A 14,182-nucleotide genomic window follows, 5' to 3' on the forward strand; every position below is an offset into this window, starting at 1 on the left:
GAGGAATCTCCACATTGTTTTCCACAGTGAATGCAACATTTTACATTCCCACTGCCAACATTTTATATTTCCACCAACAGTGCATAAAGGTACAATTTCTCTGCATCCTTGCCAACACTTACTTTCTGTTTTGTTTATTCCACATTTGTGCATTTGAATAGTTATTGTAGCAGCCAGAGTCACACAATTCAGATCTCCCTTCAGGAAAATCTGATGTAAGGAGCATAGCTGGTTAACAGCTTCCAGTTACTACACTTTCAGATCCACTGAGAGATCTATGCTGAAAGCATGCCCATCCTGGGTTGCTCCAAGCCATGGAATAAATGATGCAGGAATACAAAGACAAGTTATTTCTACCAAACTCTAAACTCTTTATTTTATTTTTGGATCCTTGCCTGGGGACTTTGGCCTGATCAAGATTTTCTGAGAGTTGCACAGCAGTCTTGGCTTTTTCTAATTAATTTTCTTTTTTCCCTCTTAACTTTTCACAGGTGCCAGACCTAAATTACAGTTTGAAGGTTCCCTCTACCTATACTTGCTCCCTTTCCCCTTTATTTTTCATGTATGTTTCCCCCAGTAAATCTTGCACATTTAATTTTGTCTTGGTTGCTGCTTCTGTTACACACAGGATTTTGGGCAGAAGTAAAATCAGATGTTCAGTCCACTGTTTTAATATAGAAGTCACCATTAAGTTTTTGTGTTCTTTGAAGACAATAAGTTTCAAGTTTCATTAAAGTATGGGAGAATAAATTACTTTTAATCCATTTATCATTTGAGAGAAAAATTTTTTGTTGTTGTTTTAGTGGAACAAAATATTCCATGAAATTCCCCAGGAAAATACAGATATTTATTCATTCTTTCAACAAGCTTTAAAAGACCACAGAATGACATACATTATGCCATTTTAATCACTTCTACCCTCTATAATATAATTAAGAATTCAAGTATGGAAATAACTCTAGTGCTGAGGTAACAACATTGTAACCTTCTCCCAACACGACTGTATAGGTCTCAGGCTACACGATGAATCAATCCCACTTCTAATTTAGGCCAAAAGCAGCATATTATACCCATGTACCTGAAAGAAATATCTTCAATACATGTCTGTTTACATGTATATATGTGTGTATATGTGTGCAGGGACAGATACATGCCAGGGAAAGGTTAACTGAACCTCATTGATAACAAAATGTTAGAAGTCAGATGATGTGGGAAATATAGAAACATACACAGTCTTCATGTTCAAAGTCTTCATGGGGATTTTTTCTGTAATTTCTAGAATAAAAGAAGAAAAAGAAATAAGTTTTCTACCTATTCTGCATATTTTAAAAATGTTAACTGCCTAAAAAGTAATGAGTTTGGCCTCAACCCAAACAGAGGTCTGACCTTTGTCCCAGTTCCTGGGGAACTTCTAAACCCATAGAACTTTCTGAGAAAGTCATGTGTGTTGTTAGTCATGGTGGGTCCTTGACCACACCTGATAGTTTATGCTAAACAGATGACTTAGGGTGGAAGTGACCATACCAGAAAGACCAACCATATGATTCAGGGCAAGAGTAGGCTCAACATGTGGGCAATGAATCAAGCATGCCTATGTAATAAAGGCTCAAGACCAGCCCTGCACACCAAGGCTCAGGTGAGCTTCTCTGGGTGGTAATAAACTGTACATACCGACATGCATTGGTGCCAGGAGGAGGTAACACTGTCCATGAATCTTGGGGAGAGGACAACTGAAACTCTGTGTTTGGACCCCTCCCATATTTGGCCCTGCACATCTATTCCTGGGCTTGGTTTAAGGTTTTATCCTTGTCCTATAATAAATGTAGTTCTGTGAAACCTGCTAGTAAATTATTAAACCTGAGAGTGGTTTTGGGAAATCCTCTGAACTTGTACTCGGTGCCAGAAGTGACAGTGGTCTTGTGTGAACCCCTCCCTGAGTTTGTAGTTGAACCCTAACTTGTTACAGCTGGGGTTCAAGTCCTGGTTTAAAGTTTTGAAGGACTGTGCCCTCAACCTACTAACTCTGGGTATTTGTCAAAATGTCCCATACCCCCTCCCTTCATACCACTCCACAAGATATTTCCTCTATCTACAGAAAAGGCCGAGGAGCAAAATTAAGCCAGTGGCCCAGATTTGTGGCTTCTAAATATTAACTTCCTATAACAAGGTGAAGAACAGCTATTCCCAAATCTAGGGAAGAGTACATGGTAAGCCTAGGACACACCTTACAATATCAGAAAATAATTAAAAAAAAATAAATAAAGGGCTCATGTCAGGGTATATGAGCCAGTACGGCCAAAGATAAAAAATTTAAATATACAAAGTATAACACAAACACTACTGATTAACAATGAATACATAAAAACTCAAAGAGAGAAAAAATATTTAAAAAGTTCTTTGCCTGCTTTAGGACACTTTTGCAGTTAGTCAGCTCTGAATTCAAGGGGAAGGATCAACTTTTCCTAAAAATAGCTCTTATCCTAGTAAAAATTCTCAGTACAAAAATACCGTGAAGTTGCTTCCTTAATAGATAACTTCAGGATCTAAAGATGATGTTTAGAATCTAGTGGACAAATCAAAATGGCATCAGTGAGTTTTTCAAACCGTAAGCATTATGTCATCCTTCTAATTTATCAAAATATTAATATTTCATGAAAAATAATTTTCAGAGGAGAAATACACGAGAATACACGTGAAAATGCACGAGAAACAAGCATGTGTGTCAAGCTCCCTCTTAGCTTGGCAGTGGGCTTGAAGACAGCAGCCAGTGTTCCCAGTGTGAGACCCTAGCACCTATTTCTAGAAGCAAAAGAGAAAAAAGATACCACGTTTGTTCTAACATGTCTGGGGGCTATCTGAAGAACTTACATAAGAGGCTTCTCCGTGTTTTGCCTAACTTGGAACTAACTCAGGGCAGAAAGTTGTAGGTATTGCTTAAAAACATTGAAAGGCAAACAAAAAAAGCCCATAGCTATGTGTAACAAAAAATTATTATTGAAACATACTGCTTAGGAGTGGGAGAAGAAGCAGGAGACAGTTTCTTTGGATAATTCGGGCATTAAATGTTGCCCATATATCTTGGGTAACTTGAGAAAGCCACATGTACACCTTGGCCAGGATGTATACAGAGTAGAGACCTAAGAAGAGCCAAAGCTTTCAATTCTGAAAAAGGTAAAAGGCTTTTCTGGCCAAATCTGGCTGTTCTCCAGGCTCAGTGAAAACATAAATTGAAGGCTGAGGCAGGGTTGTAATTAGCCTGGCTGTGATGAATGAGTACCCTAGCACAAGCTGATCCCCCAAAACTGGGAGAGGTGGGTATTTTGTTTTTAAGCTTTTAGCTCCTGGAAGTCAAGAAAATCTCTGTCAAACAGTAGTAGAATATAAGCTAAAGGAACAGACTTCAGTGACTACACATAACAAGGAATATAGTCTTGGGGAGTGTGAGCGCGTAAGTTTGGCAAAGTCATAAAACAAATGAACAATTACAGCTTTCAAAAATCAGAAATAAGCAAACCCTTGTGAGGAGGCGAACCTGATTTCCAGAGTTATCACAATACAGTATTCAAATGTCTAGTTTTCAACAACAAAAATATCCCAAGGCATACAAAGAAACAGGAATGTTATAGTTCATTCAGAGAAAAAAAATAATTGACAATAGCTGTGCTTTATTTAAAGCACAAGTATTTGAACATACAAACGCTCTTATATGGAAAACAATGAACTAATGGAAAGGCCAACAGAAACCACAAAGAATTAAAGAAATCCAAGAAAACAATGCATCAACAATTCAAAAACATCAATAGAGCTCTGGCTGGTGTAGCTCAGTGGATTGAGTGCGGGCTGCAAACCAGGCATCGCAGGTTCGATTTCCAGTCAGGGCACATGCCTAGGTTGCAGGCCATGGCCCCCAGCAACCGCACATTGATGTCTCTCTCTCTGTCTCTCTCTCTGTCTCTCTCTGTCTCCCTCCCTCCCTCCCTCTCCCTCCCTCCCTAAAAATAAATAAATAAAAAATCTTAAAAAAATCAATAGAGAAATTATAGAAAATAACTAAATACAGACTCTGGAGTTGAGAATAACTACTGAAATAAATTCACTAGAGGGACTAAACATATTTGAGCAGGCAGAAGAATCAGTGATTTTGAACATAGGACATTTGAAATCATCCAGTCAAGTGGACTAAAACATACACATTATTCGAGTTTCAGAAGGAGGAAAAAAAAAGAACATTTGAAGAAATAATGACCAAATAGTAAAAACAATAAAAGAGAAGCAATATAACAGGAATATTCAATAAGATTAATAGCCAATTGCTAATCAGAAACCATGGAAGCCAGAAAGCAATGGGATAACACATTTAAAGTGCTGAAAAACTATCAACACAGAAATCTCTATCTGGCAAACATATTCTTCAAAATTAAAGACTAGTTAAAACATTCCCATATAAAGAAAAGCTGAGTAAGTTCTTTATTACTAAATGTGCCCCCCAAAATGATAAAGGAAGTTCTTCTATTTGAAATGCAAGGATGCTACACAGTGACTCACAGTTGTATGGTTATGGCATTGTTGATTTGTAACTCTGCTTTGTTTTCTTTTTTAAAAAGTTTTATTTATTTTAGAGAGGGGAAGGGAGGGAGAGAGAGGGAGAGAAACATTGCTGTTTGAGAGATACATTGATAGGTTGTTTGCCTCTCACAGGCCCCAAATGGGGACCTGGTCCACAACCCAGGCATGTGCTCTGACTGGGAATCAAACTGGTGACCTTTGGATCTGCAGGCTGGTGCTCAATCCACTGAGCCACACCAGCCAGGGCAGCTTTCTGTTTTCTACATGATTTAAAAAATAAGTACATAGCCCTGGCTGGCGTAGCTCAGTGGATTGAGTGCGGGCTGGGAACCAAAGTGTCCCAGGTTCGATTCCCAGCCAGGGTATATTCCTGGGTTGCAGGCCATAACCCCCAGCAACCGCACATTGATGTATGTTTCTCTCTCTCTCTCTCTCTCTCTCTCTCTCAAAATAAATAAAATCTTTAAAAAAAAAGTACATAAAACAATTAATATTACATTTATATTTATGTATAGTGTATTTTCTGACAAGAATATAATGGGGGCAGAGCTGAATACGAGCAGAATTTTTGTAAGCTATTAAAAGTAAAACTGGTATCAATTGAAACTAGGTTATAAATTAGAATGTTAGTTGTAACCCCTGTGGTTAACACTAAGAAAATACCTAAAAAAACACACTAAAGGAAGTCAAAGGAAAATCAAAAGAGTATACTATAAAGAATCAACTAAACACAAAAATGTCACTGAATGAAGAAAATGAGGGGGGAAAAAAGGTGTAAGAGTTGCAGAAAAGAATCCTGGCAAAATAGCTGAAGACCTTCCTAGGCAGTAATAGTTTTTGAACTTTTATTCTTTTAAGCAGAATCTAATTTACTCAGGGGAAGGAAAATACCCAACCCTAGCCCCTTAGAGCCTTCCTTTCTCACTTTAAGAAAAAAGAAAATTAAAAAGCAGAGGAACATCTGTGAAGGTCCCCAGGTCACATTCCCACTAAAGACTGAGCTATAACAATGAAACTCTAGAAGACCTTCCACTCCACCTCCTTCCATATCTTACCAAGACATTATGTGACCTCCTGTATGATCAACTAGATTACCAATGAAAGAACGGCAAAGGTCCCATTTAAGCCAGTTCTATTTCCCTAGTACATTATGTTGAACAATCAACAAACACACCCAGGCATTCTAAGATAAAAAAAAAAAACACAACCCCCCCCCAAAACAAAAACCCCAAACTAAAAAAAAAAGAAACACCCCACAAAACAAACCCAACACCACCACTACCAACAGAAAAACAGTAGGAAGAGACAAAGCAAACATCACTCTGCCATTAGCAGACTGGGAATTTAAAATAAATAGAATTAACATGTTAGGACTCTAATGAAAAGAGTGGATAACGTGCAAGATGAGATGGGCAATGTAAGCAAATAGAGACTAAGAAAGAATTAAAAGGAAATTTTAGAAATCAAAACAACGCAACAGAAATGAAGAATGCCTTATACCAAAAAATCTAAACCTAGGCACATTATATTCAATCTGCAGAAAGATCAAAGATAAGAGGCAAAGATAATGTCTGCCAGTTTTCCACCAATGCTAGAAGACACAACACAAATCCTGATTCAGAAAGTCTAATAAATCTCAGGCTATACGGCTATATAAATTAAAAGATGGAATGGTAAAAAGTTTTGAGTTGGGATGACAAGAATAGTTATTAAGCAAACAACAAAAAAACAAAACAAAGCCATATCCCACTGTAACCTTTTCAAGGAAACAATGTCTAATGTTAAGGGGTTACAGATCAGACTTAGAAGGGACGGTAAGATGTCAATAGAGAAGTTGTCGGCATAGACAGAGAAGCAGTAGTGCAGAAGTGGATGATGTAAAGAGAAGTGTGAGAGATAGAGAAAACATGTATGTCCTTGAAGACACTAGCCTGTGTGTTCTGCAAAGCCAATCATCCTGAGCCTCTGTTTTCTGAATTATTAGGTGGTAAATATGTTGACTGATGACCTAGCTATTCATTCTGATCCAACTCATTGAGAAAATGCATTTAAACCTGCTTTATAAGCTGTAAAGGAGGAGGGACAAAGTCACTTATAGGATTCCCTCACACTGTTATTTGACAATAATGTGATCATTTTGACTCTAGGGGAAGAGAACAATTTAGAATCAGCAAACACGCTAATTTTCCTAGAAGCATGCACAGGACAAAATAGGTTTACACTTGTTCATATGGAAAATAATACCATAATTAATAAATAAGTAAACTATTTTGTGTACTCACAACTGCAAACCTAATTTTGCCTCAACCTGTATTTTTAATAACACACCAATATAATTTTTAGATTATCTCAAAAGCAAAAGGCAATCATCCTCTTAAATATTTTTTTAACATTGTATTATGGTGAACTTCTGGAGAAAGAGGACAAAAAGAGGTAATAGTATTATCTCCTACATTTAATCTATAATTGGTTACTGGTATCACACCTATTTTTAGCAAAAGAAAAAATAAAAAAAAATGTAGTATGTTCTACAATCTCCTCACCATTCATTTGAGTCTCATCCTGGAATAGCTTTAACTTCTTGTTGCGAAGGCCAAACACCTTGGCTGCTTCATACAGAAGACCTTCATAGGTGAGTCCATTCTGTCCGAATGGGTTTTCAAGCAGGAGAGTACCCACTGTTCCCAGTAAACACTCTGCAGAAAACAACAACAACAACAAACAAATTGGATTAAATCTCAAGAATTCACACCATCTAGCTAATGGATTCCTAATGGGAGCAGTGACTGATGCTGGCTTGCAGAGTCAGAGGTAAGTAAAAGAGCTAGAGCGGGACAGCTGTACAGTTTGCAGAAAGAGAAAGAGTCTTAAACATCTCACAAAGGAAAAGGGAAAGGAGTAAAAGAAGACTCAACCAGTAGAGAACAACCACAGCGTGGGAAAGAAATAATCAGTAAACACTCCAATGAAGAGCCTGAAGACTCCACTAACAAATGTGTATGATGAGAACACCAAAATAACAGGAAACAAAAATAACAGTTTTAGAAACATTTTTCAAGAGCCCTGCCCAGGAAGCTCAGTTGATTAGTGTTGTCCCTACACATCAAAGTTGTGGGATAGATCCCTTGTCAGCACACATACAAGAGGTAACCAATGATTGCAAAAAACGTGAAACAACAGGATCTAACGTGTGCGGAGTAGCTAGAAGCTCCATCCACTTGCTCCCAGACCCAGACCGGTCTTACATCTAAATTGCAGAGCAATCCCCTCAGAACTCCACTGGCTGAGAGTGAGTGAGAGCGTGCGTGAGTGTGTACACAGATTAGTGTGTTAGTGGGCAAGAGCCTGCCTGTCTGCAGGGCACACAGGAGTGGGCAGCCTGGGCTCTCCTGGCAGAGCAGCTGCTAGAGTTGTTGCCCAGTCTGGTACTTCCAGCTGTAGAGATTTGGTGTGGGAGACATTTTGGGGAATGCAAAATAGCCTCTTTGGGAAGAAGCTTCCAGAATGCCCACACCTCAGCCAGGATCCATAGACTGCGACTTACTGGGGAGGAGACTGTTGCATCCTGGGCCCTAGGCACCATGGTAACTGCGCTACTAGAATCTGACTCAGGAGCCTTGACTTCCAAGGGGCTGAGAGAGACAGCCAGGGTGGGCTGGCTCCAGAGGCATTGCAGTGGGAGCAGGCCTGCCTGAGGTTGAGATGCACTTAGAGGAAGCAGTGAGAGCACCCTGCCATCACTGTCCAGAAGAGATCCAGAGAGAAACGTTAAAACTGTCAAGGCAGTAGCAGAGCTGTGGTCATCCCTGAGAGAGATTTTGTGCTTTTTGGGGAGTTGGGAGGTGTGTGGAAAACAAGTCCCCCAGGACTTGGTGCTGCTGTGGGTGCTGTTGTGTGGGGGCCACACAGAAACTCTCTGAAAAGAGGACCTGAGGCAGGACCTTGTGTTTGCAGCTGTGCACAGCGTCTCTGTGAACAAAGAAATCAGAGTGATACTATCACGCTAAAGTGACTATGGAACCCAACCAAAAACAGCTGGTGAGCAGGGAACTGTACAGAATAGGGAGTTCGGCCCAGGTCTGCTGCAAGAGGGGCAGACTGGGGACAAGACAGCCAAGAGCTGAACACCTGAGACTTGCTGCAGCAGAGCAGGTCTACCCAACCCCCACCCATGGGATTACAGGCTTTATGGATCAAGGCCAAGTTAAGGCCAAGCTCAGGAGCCCCTAGCTGGATGCACATCCATGGCGGCGGGGGTGGGCGTAAGAATAGATCTGAAAGAAGCCTTTCTACCAGACTCTACAAGCTACACTGTTCCTCCAGCCCTGATCAAGTGAAATCAGCACAGCAGAGAGATTAGAGATAGGCACAAGATGTGTTCAGGGCCCCACTTTGCTTCAGTTCTTAGGGCTGCTGTCTGCACCAAACAGAAAAGAGTTGCCTCCTTTACACATATTGACCCCTTACAAGAAATGGACAGCTAACTTACCAGAAACCATACATTATCGGAAAGAATATGGGACAGACCAAGACATGGTGAAGGGGCAGGGAAACACTCCCACCATCTTCCCTGAAGAATGAACAGCACCCCCTGGGGGTGACCCAGGGTTCCTACCAGAGGTCCCCTCTGGAACCAGGTGGAGGAGGTACTGGCAGTCCTCTCAGGCCATAAATGAACCACTCCTGGGCCCTGTGCTGATGGAAAGCTTATAGGGCAGGACACTGGTGCCACCCAAGCCTGAAGGAAAGAGCCACAGACTGTGGATTGCTTGTAGTGGCAAACAGGTTGCCTAGGGTCAGAGACTAGGACACCATCAAACATTACCAGGAGCAGATCCAGAAAGAGAAGACAGTAGCAAACACAGGGCTCTGCTGAGATGAACTGCACTGTAGTCTTATTGATTATTGGCAGTATTCTCTCTCCTGCACTGCTTTTTAATATTCATTATTTGTCCTTCAAGTTTGTTCCTATAATTTCACTATTTTTAAAAAATTTTATTTTATTTCAAATCTCTTAATTTGTACCTCCCTTCTCTTACTCCATTCTGTCTTCTTCCTTCCTCTTCTCAGTTTTAAATTTTATTTTCCCTCTTGCTACAACTGGTTTCTAGTCTGCACTCTTATTATTTCTCCTATCTCCAGCCTCTCAAAACCATTTTCATGTCACTAGGCATCTCATATTCTTTTTTCCTGTTCTTAAAATACCTTTATTCTCTTTCCACCATTACAAATCTTTGCAGATTGGATTTTGATACAGTGGTTGCTGCATTTTTTCAATTTCATTCCTAGACCTTAACTACTTTTATATTTAAAATCTCAAATTTTCTCATTCCCCTCATCTATTCAATTTTACCTTCCTCCTGCTCTTACCTTTTTTTGTTTTAAAGTTTACTTTTCCCCTCTCAGCCTGGTGTTCAATCCTCACTTGTATTTCTTTGCCCTTTAACCTGTCAAAATCACTTTTCTTTCCTTTAGATATCTCATAAGCTTTTTTTTTCTTTCCCTTTTCCCCATCTTATTCCCATTCCACCTGTATCAATCTTTCCTCATTTGTGGTGGATATTGTTGTGGTGAACCTTTTCTTCTATTTTGGTTCCTAGTCACTATTAAACAAATTGTTTTTAGAAACCTCATACTATACTCCTCTTTTCTTAATCCATTTTACCTTCTTTACCCCCTTTTAAATTTACATTGTAAATTTTATTTTCTTGCTTTCTTTGCCTTGTTTCTATTTCCTAGTCTTATTATTTCTACTCCTTCTACCCTCTCAAAATAATTTTTCTTTCACTTAGTCATCTCCTATTTTTTTAAATGATAGTCTTAATATCCTTATACCTTTATTAATATTTGCTTGTATACTGATGATAGTGTGGTTGTGGGTGAGGTTATTTTTGCAGGTGTGAGTTTTGTATCCTGGGTTGTTTTGTTTTGTTCTGGCAGCACCTGTGTAACAGCATATAAGACATGGTAGGCAGTGTGCCTCTCAGCCAGCCAGCCAGCCAACCAGAGGGAAATACCCACCAAATAACACAACAATGACCCAAACCCAGGTACACCAAGGGAGCCCAAATAAATGGCATAAAGGACATCCAAAGAATTTCCAGCTCAGGAGGTCAAGGAGACTGTACCACTGAGTCCCAAAGTCTCCTACCATAGAACAGTACCCCACAAAGACAAGGAGTCAAAGCAGATCAATCTAATGTGCAGAAACAAACAAGAAGAGTCACCTAAAATGGGGAGAAAAAGAAACATGCCAACTGAAATAAAAATCAGGAATCCCCACAAAGACTACTATATGAAATTGAAGCAAGTGATCTAACAGACATACAGTTCAAAATAATGGTTATAAAGATGCTAAAGTAGCTCACTGAGAACTACAAGAAACACTATGGAAGCTACAAAGAACTTGTATAACTAACTATATAAGTTCTATATTAGCATAAAAAAAGCATAGAAAAACTATATCAGCATAAAAAAAAGCATAGAAACTATCAATAAGAGCCAGGAGAAAATGAATACAGTATCTGAAATGAAGAATACACTAGAAGGAATTAAAAGTAGGCTAGATGAAGCAGAGGATTGAATCAGAGTTGGAGGTCAAGGTAGAGAAAAACACTACAACAGAGCAACAAAATGAAGAAAGACACAAAAAGACAGAAGATAGCTTAAGGGAACTGTAGGGTAACAATGAAACGTAACAATACCTGTATCACAGGGATACCGGAAGGAAAAGAAGAGGAGCAAGGGATAGAAAACTTACTTAAAAAGATAATGACAGAAAACTTTCTTAACTTGGTGAAGGAAATTACCCACAGACATATGAAAAAATGTCCAACACCACTAGCAATTAGAGGGATGCAAATTAAAACCACAATGAGATACCACCTCAAACCTGTCAGAATGGTGTTCATTATTAAATCAACAAATAAGTGCCAGTCAGGATGTGGAAAAAAGGAAACCCTATTGCAGTGTTGGTGGGAATGGAGACTGGTGTGACCACTGTAGAAAAGAGTATGGAATTTCCTCAAAAAAAAAAAAAAAAAAAAAGAACTACTGTTTGACCCAACAATGCCACCGCTAGGAATATATCCTAAATATCCTTAAACAGCAATTGAAAAGAACTTATAAATAGTGCCCTATGTTCACAGAGGCCCTATTTATAATGGCCAAGCGCTAGAAACAGCCCAAGTGCCCATCAGTAATTGAGTGGATCAAAAAACGGTGATACATTTACACAATGAAATACTACACAGCAGAGAATAAAGGAGCTCCTACCCTTCCTGGCAGAGTGGATAGAACTGGAGAATATTATGATAAGCGAAATAAGCCATTTGGTGAAAGACAAATACCATATGATATCACTTATAAGAGGAAGCTAATGAACAAAATAAACTAATGCACAAAATAGAACCAGAGGCATGGAAAAATAGAACACTAACAGTGACCAGGGAGGAGGGGGAAGGACCATCAAGGTGGAAAGAACGGGGAAGGGACTAATCAAGGGCCATGTGTGAACGACCAATGGGTATGATCAACAGGATAGGGAATGACTCTGGAGCAGAGGGAGGGCTGGGTGGAGGCAGACTAAAGGGGAAAACTGGTTTAACAGTAACAAAATAACAAAATATTCAAAATTTAAATAAAGAAAAGTGAAACAACAAACTGGTGGCTCTCCTCCCCCACCTTCTAAAAAATCAATTAATAAAAATAATTTCCCCAAAAAAGCTAAATTAAAATGTTTTGGCATTTAAATAATTTAGCTTCATTTAGCTCTAATTTTTACGTAACCAGTTTATATCATTTCTTTAACATGTCAGATGGATGAATTTGTTTCTACATAGATATACCAAAAGAAATAAACCTGTGTGTGCACCCTAAAGCAGGGTGGGAATCTACACTTATATTACTACATTAAAGCCAAAGTGAAAAATCCACAGAAGTGAGAGAGGTTGAACATTAAAGTAAACCTTACTGCCCAAAACCCCACAATTCACCTGAGGAGGGTGTAATTCACATAGGTACATAGTAATTACACGGTAATTCACATAGCAATTCACATAGCTAGGGGAGGCACGTACCTTGTGGGTGTGTGTTCAGGAGCTGTAGGTTGATATACTGACAGGGAAGAGTACTAGGACTGTCAATCAGAGAGGGAGCTGATCCTGCAGTCACACATAGTGTTTTCCCACTGAGATTCAGTAGGTTGGTTTGATTTTGTATTTCTAAAAATAACAATAGCAACAAGATATTATTCTTTCAGAGCTGAAGTCATTCACTTTTTCTTATTTGTTAAACTACCACATATACATATTTTCAGTGATATTTTTCATGTGTTTATCAAAGGACACTGCCTTTACTATAAAATCAGGTTGTATTAATATGCAATTAATAGACAATGTTATTGATGTGAAACGGCATATTTACGATCTAAAATACAGGCCAACTCTTCTATCCCTCTTTCATTCTTTCCCTGTATAGCTGACTCTTGAACAACATGAGTTTGAACTAGGCCAACTTACATTAAAAAAATTTTAAAATAAATACAGTCAGCCTTTTGTGTTTGCAGGTTTTGCATCTGGGGATTGAAAACAGTATTTTTGCATTCCCAACTGGATGGAAAATACTGTTTTCGGTCCATAGTTGGTTGAGTCTGTGGAGGTGAAGGGTTGACTACACAAATTATATTGAGATTTTTGACCAGAAGTGTGGGATGGGGTGGGGGGGGATCAGTATCCATAAAACCCACATTTTTCAAGGGTCAACTGTATATTATATTGTAGCTTTCTTAAAATTTTCTCCTGAGAACCCCAGGTTTCACCATGAAAAGACCCATGTGTCTAAGAATAATAATCATAGTGAGAAAACATGGTTTTGGACTCAAGAACATATGTGCAAAATAGCAAGACACAAAACATGTGCAATATAATTTTATTTACAGAAAGTTAAACACTGCTAAGTAACGTAAACATAGGTGAGTGACAGGCAGTGGCTGTGACTGAGGACGGGGAATGGATCTGGTGGGTATGAAACCAGACTGGGTAACACCCTCAAAGACCCGTTTTACCTAGTGGTTGGATGCCCATGACCAGCCTGGAGTCACAAGGGCTCCTCTCTTGACCCACACCTATGGCTTCCTGAGGATTCACCAGTTGACTGTGAAAGAAAGTATGTCAAGTGTTTTGTGTGAGTGGCTCTGCATAATGTGCCGCACTATCGCAAATAGATGACTGTAGTCCTGCACACCCACCCACTCTGGGTGGCCCTGATGAACAGTGTTGACAGGAAGACAATTAGTGGGCACAAGTTCATTCAGGGCAGCTGACTGTTTATTTTACTCAGGTGGGATGACCAGAGGAATGGATCTATACTAGTTCATGGGCAGTGGCTAATAATTTGACTGATTGGGAATGACCAGGGACTTGGAAAGAACAGAACTTGAAAATTAGTGACAAGGAAGTCAGGGCAAAGGTATGTAGAAAGACTGCTGCAAACAAGCAGACTGTGTATGAGGATCCTAAAAATTAGGTGGATAGTGTCACCTGTTTTGTGGAGGTCAGTCTAACCCTCTCCCCAAACACTCCTGTTCTTTCCCAATGGAATGATGAATAAAGGGGCC

General features: G+C 39.4%; 1 protein-coding gene across 3 annotated transcripts in view; it reads right to left on the reverse strand.

Moving 5' to 3' along the window:
* Positions 1 to 350: 350 nt before the first annotated feature.
* Positions 351 to 14,182, reverse strand: part of IARS1 (isoleucyl-tRNA synthetase 1) — a 109,727-nt gene continuing 95,895 nt past the window's right edge. For all 3 annotated transcript variants that reach the window (XM_045844731.1, XM_045844729.1, XM_045844730.1), the window contains 3 exons: positions 12,645 to 12,788; positions 7,110 to 7,262; positions 351 to 1,275 (listed from right to left, as the gene is read on the reverse strand). In XM_045844731.1, the coding sequence (XP_045700687.1) occupies positions 1,193 to 1,275; positions 7,110 to 7,262; positions 12,645 to 12,788 (380 nt within the window). In that variant the 3' untranslated portion in view covers positions 351 to 1,192. The remainder of the gene's footprint in view (positions 1,276 to 7,109; positions 7,263 to 12,644; positions 12,789 to 14,182) is intronic.

The sequence above is a fragment of the Phyllostomus hastatus genome, unplaced genomic scaffold (genome assembly GCF_019186645.2).
Source record: "Phyllostomus hastatus isolate PE091 unplaced genomic scaffold, TTU_PhHast_1.1 phas_contig_41, whole genome shotgun sequence".
Taxonomy (NCBI): domain Eukaryota; kingdom Metazoa; phylum Chordata; class Mammalia; order Chiroptera; family Phyllostomidae; genus Phyllostomus; species Phyllostomus hastatus.